Source organism: Camelina sativa, chromosome 16 (assembly GCF_030686135.1).
Source record: "Camelina sativa cultivar CO46 ecotype springtype chromosome 16, ASM3068613v1".
NCBI lineage: Eukaryota > Viridiplantae > Streptophyta > Magnoliopsida > Brassicales > Brassicaceae > Camelina > Camelina sativa.
In genome coordinates this window covers 6,243,843-6,249,340 of record NC_141895.1, presented here as the reverse complement: position 1 = coordinate 6,249,340, position 5,498 = coordinate 6,243,843, and the positions used below count along the sequence as shown (strand labels likewise).

At 47.6% G+C, this 5,498-nt stretch overlaps 1 protein-coding gene across 1 annotated transcript; it reads left to right on the top strand.

Moving 5' to 3' along the window:
- Positions 1–885: 885 nt before the first annotated feature.
- Positions 886–3,128, top strand: LOC147925181 (uncharacterized). The gene is made up of 5 exons (XM_087492516.1): positions 886–1,296; positions 1,348–2,050; positions 2,140–2,249; positions 2,445–2,840; positions 2,913–3,128. Exons 1-5 carry the CDS (start codon positions 886–888, stop codon positions 3,126–3,128), a joined length of 1,836 nt encoding a protein of 611 aa, XP_087348642.1.
- The last annotated feature ends 2,370 nt before the right edge of the window (positions 3,129–5,498 follow it).

The following is a 5,498-nucleotide window of genomic DNA, read 5'->3' as shown; positions in this document are numbered from 1 at the left end:
ACTTCATCATAATTATGTATACGGTATGTAAAACAACTTTCGAGGCCAAAAATAATTTAAATGTAATAAATAATGTACAACTAACACACACATACCCTGTTTTGATTGCGTGGATATTACTATAATAACATATGTTTTTGAATTTTTATAGCGGACGACTGATATTTTTCTTTTGTCAAACAAAAGACTTTCATTATTCACCAAAAAAAAAAAAAAAAAAGACTTTCATTTACTTAGAGTTTGGTACAAAAGGAGGTAGAGAACTTATAATGCCTCTATGGCTACTCCATCGGCCTTACAATAAATTTCTCTCTCTCTTCACAAAACGGAAGCTACAAACCAAAAAATTGCATATCCTCATGACTTTATATGAGTAAATAAGAATATGATGAGATATATAAATGACTTTCTGATGCGGGCATACGGCCCAATAACGCCATAGGTCGGAGTCACCAACTCGGCCCAAGCGAGTACGCAAACCCAATCCGTGATATGAGTGACCTAATCGGCGATATGGGTGATCCAATCCGCGATATGTGTGAGACTTAGTCTCTATTTCTCTTTTCGTTTCAAATAACGTGGTTTGACCACGATGTCACTTTTCCCTCATTTCCAGTTGTGTAAGGAGTTATGCTCCACTTTCTGTTTCAGCATTGTAAGGAGTTGATCTCCAAGTATTTATATAATGAGAAAACCACAAAAAGAGGTAGTCTTAACTACCCAACAAATATCGATCTTCTTTGCATTACCCGCAAATACTCTTGCTTTAAAGAGGGACCAAACATTTGGTATCAGAGCCAGGTTTTTCTTTTTACAATCATTTCTCTTCGACGTTCTAAACGTAAAGGTAAACACATCGTGTCTCTGGAGGCATCCGTTGAGCCGATGGGGACCAACAAAGAGCGGTTAGAGGAGTTAGAATCCAGTCACGGACCACTGCAGGACGAACTGCAGAAGATGGGCACAACCATGGCGGACTTGAAAGGCGATCTGGAGGATAAACATAGGAGGATGGAGGAGTCTTTTTCACGCCTGATGGTAGCCGTGAGCAACCGCGATCCTGAGGGTGGATCGACATCGAAGGGGGGTCGGCCGACCGAACGAAGTCATCATCAAGGGGTGGAGAATATGAACGAGTTTGATAACCCGTTCGCCACAAATCACCACCAGGCCGATAACAATCAAGCTCGACCTGCGAGAATTGATTTCCCGAGATTTCATGGAGGTGATCTGACAGAGTGGCTGACCAAAGTGAAACAATACTTTGAATATCACGAGATGCGGCCTGATCAGATTGTGCGTTTCACAACTTTCAATCTCGATGGTGTTGCTAACGGTTGGTGGTAGGCCACAGTGAAGGAGCTATGCAATGATCGTGTGTTAATCACGTGGGAGGTATTTGAAGCCGAACTATGGGCGAGGTTTGGACCAAATGATGGAGAAAACTTTCACGAGGCACTAATGCAGATTCGTCAAACGGGGACACTAAACAAGTACCAGGAAGAGTTTGAGAGACTGCGCAACAAGGTGTACGGCTGGTCACAGGAGGCGTTGGTTGGAGCCTTCATGAGAGGATTACATTCTTCCATTGCGAATAAGATTCGTATGTTCCAACCAAACTCCCTTCGAGAAGTAATCAACTATGCGAGGTTGATGGACGGCCAGCTACAACGCCAAACGAAGGAGTACCGCAAGCCACCAATCTTCGGGCGGTCGTTCACACCAACGGCGACAACAGAGACTGAGCAACGACCACGGGAAGCTGCAAATCCCGCACCGAAGAAGCTGAGTTGGGACAAACTTAAGCGTAAACGGAGTTTGGGTCTTTTCTTTAGCTGTGATGAGCGTTACACGCCGGGTCACATATATCACAAATCGCAGCTGCTGCTAATGGTGGGGGAGGATGCGGACGAAGAGGAGGATGAGGGTCAAGTGGAGCCGGGAGAAGCCGAGAAAACACTACAAGCCCTCATGGGTTGGGATACGCCGCGAACAATTAGGGTGCATGCGGTGGTAAACCGACAACTGTTGGTTGCTTTGATTGATAGCGGTGCTACACATAATTTCATCAGTGAGGGAGCAGCCAACCGCCTCAACTCAAGCTCATGCCTATTCAACCATTTAATGTGCGAGTTGTAGATGGCCACCCGCTCAAGTGTCGGGGCACGTATCGTCACGTCACCATAGACCTGGGCGGCGCTTCGTTCAACCTTGATTTCTTTGTGTTGCCACTTCAAGGGTTGGATGTGGTTCTTGGAGTCCAATGGTTGGAGTTATTGGGCCCGACTTTGTGCGACTTGAAAGCCCACACGATGGAATTCAATTAGGCTGGCCAGCAAATGCTGATCCACGGGATACCAAGTAAACGGATCGAACGTGCCCAATAAGATGAAATTACCAAGGAGGCTCGAAGGGGTCAAGCCTGTTTTGCGTTGAGCGTCCAGAACACAAACGCTGTCGTTTCATCGGTTCCAGAGGATATCGCCAATCTCCTCCACGACTTTGACGACGTATTTCAGCAACCAACGACACTTCCCCCGAAGCGTGAAATAGAGCATCATATCAATCTCAAAGAAGGCGTTGATCCGATTAACGTTAGGCCATACCGATACGCTTATTTCCAAAAGGAGGAAATCGAGAAACAGGTTCAGGAGATGCTCGATTCTGGGCTGATTCGACCTAGTTCCAGTCCTTTTTCCTCGCCCGTTCTGTTGGTCAAGAAGAAGGATGGTTCGTGGCGGTTTTGCACAGACTACCGCGCCCTGAACACGGCGACCGTGAAGGATCGATTTCCGATTCCTACAGTCGATGATATGCTCGACGAAATGCACGGTGCCACCGTCTTCACCAAGCTCGACCTCACCACGGGTTATCACTAGGTTCATGTTCGCATTGTTCTGCAAATTCTCCAGGAGCAACGTTTGTTCGTGAAACTGAAGAAATGTGAATTTGGTAAAGACGAATTAGAGTACCTCGGACATATCATATCAGGTGATGGAGTCAAAGTTGATCAGGCCAAGATCCAGGCTATGCTTGACTGGCCGACTCCAACTACCATCACTGAGTTGCACGGGTTCCTCGGCCTTACTCGGTACTATCGTAAATTTGTGCGAATTATGGCATTATAGCCAAACCATTGACGACCTATTTGAAGAAAGGCAACTTTAACTGGGAAGCATAGGCGGAGGAGGCTTTTCAGCAGCTGAAAAAGGCAATGACGACAACCCCAACCCTGGCAATGCCGGACTTTGACACAACATTCATTATCCAGACAGATGCTTCGGGGGATGGGATCGGAGCAGTCCTAACACATAATGGTAAGCCGCTTGCGTTCATGAGTCAGTCCTTGGGAGTCACAAAATGAAGTTGGTCTACGTATGCTCGAGAAATGATGGCCATCGTGATCGCAATTCGTACATGGCGCCCTTACCTCCTGGGTCGGAAGTTTATCATTCAAACCGATCAACGCAGTCTCCGCTTTCTTTTGGAGCAGAGGATCCTCACACCAGAGCAACAAAAGTGGATGGGTAAGCTGGTGGGCTATGATTACGAGATAGTGTATATGCTAGGTACAGCTAACGCTGTCGCCGATGCATTGTCTCGCCGCTCGGACAGCCCCTGTTTGTAGGCCTTGTCGGCACAAAACGCCACCTTATGGGACGAGCTTCGCCACCTGAGCAAGACAGATCCGTACCTTCTCCGATTGGGACAGGTGGCGATAGCAAACCCTGGACAGCCTTATTCCTTCCGGAACGGGTTACTTTGTTTTCGCAACCGTGTGGTCATTCCTCCGTCCTCATCCATTGTTAACGATTTGTTACAGGAATACCACGATTCGCGTATTGGTGGCCACTATGGGGTCCTTTGCACTTTCAAGAGATTGGCACAACAGTTCTATTGGCCATCAATGCACAAGACGGTGACAAAATATGTAGCCGCTTGTGACGTGTGCCAACGTGCTAATATGACACCATGTCCCCTGCAGGTCTTCTCCAGCCCTTACCAATCCCTGATCAAGTTTGGGAAGACATTTCCATGGATTTTGTTGATGGCTTACCCGCGTCTAACCATCACACCTCCATTATGGTGGTCGTCGATCGCTTGTCCAAATCTGCACATTTGGTTCCGCTTTCTCACCCTTACACATCTAAGTCGGTAGCGGCCAAGTTTGTGGAGTTCATCATCCGCCTCCATGGGATCCCAAATCTATTGTAAGTGATCGTGATCCCATCTTTACCAGTAACTTTTGGCAGGAGCTGTGGCGTCTCTCGGGTACCAAGTTATGCATGTCGTCCGCGTACCATCCCCAAACGGATGGTCAGACCGAGGTGGTTAACAGGATCATCGAGCAATTTTTACGGTGTTTTGTTTCCGAGAGGCCTAAGCAGTGGAGCTATTTACTGCCTTGGGCTGAGTTTTGGTACAACTCCACCTACCATGCGTCTACCAGCATGACCCTTTTCAAGGCCTTTTACGGTCGTGATCCCCCCACTCTTGCAGGTTATGACTTGGGCTCTACCGCGGTCCCCGAGTTACAGGAGCAGTTGGTCGAACGGGACGCTGTCTTGCATGATCTTAAGCACCATCTCATCAAAGCCAACAACCGGATGAAGCAGACTGTCGATGCACACCGCCGTGATGTTAGCTTCGAGGTGGGTGATTGGGTGTTCCTCCGCCTCCAACCATATTGACAACATACCATCTTCCGCCGCACTTGCCAGAAGCTTTCTACTCAATACTTTGGGCCATTTGAAATCCTTGCTCGTGTGGGACCCGTCTCCTACAAACTCCGCCTTCCCGAGGGTACGCGTGTTCACCCTGTTTTTCATGTCTCATTGCTGAAGAAACGAGTTGGCACCGATACCCCGACTGCCGGATCGCTTCCCCCACTTGGTGCGAATGGCCAATTACGCTTGACTCCGACATGCATCATTGACAGTCGCGCCGTCGCCAATGGGGGTTCTGCTCGCCAGAAAGTCCATGTTCAATGGCGAGACTTACCGATTGAGGACGCCACATGGGAGGATCGTGACCAGCTTCAGAGGAGTTTCCCGACTTTGAACCTTGAGGACAAGGTTCTTTTGGACCGGGGGAGTAATGATGTGGGCATACGGCCCAATAACGCCATAAGGCCGGAGTCACCAACTCGGCCCAAACGAGTACGCAAACCCAATCCACGATATGGGTGACCCAATCCGCGATACATGTGAGACAGTCTCTATTTCTCTTTTCGTTTCAAATAACGTGGTTTGACCACGATGCCACTTTTCCCTTATTTCCAGTTGTATAAGGAGTTATGCTCCACTTTCTGTTTCAGCATTGTAAGGAGTTGATCTCCAAGTTTTATATAATGAGAAAACTACAAAAGGAGGTAGTCTTAACTACCCAACAAATATCGATCTTGTTTGGGTTATTCGCAAATACGAAGAGGACCAAACACTTTGTGACATATTTTGACTTTTGGGCGACACTGCTAATTATTAGTCTTGCTAATTAGC

Excerpts from the sequence above, each read along its gene's own strand:
- LOC147925181 (XM_087492516.1), top strand. The coding sequence starts at position 886 with ATGGGGACCAACAAAGAGCGGTTAGAGGAGTTAGAATCCAGTCACGGA. Across the intron at positions 1,297-1,347 it reads AGATGCGGCCTGATCAGATT|GCCACAGTGAAGGAGCTATG; the intron begins GTGCGTTTCACA and ends GGTTGGTGGTAG. Across the intron at positions 2,051-2,139 it reads GGTTGCTTTGATTGATAGCG|ATGGCCACCCGCTCAAGTGT; the intron begins GTGCTACACATA and ends TGCGAGTTGTAG.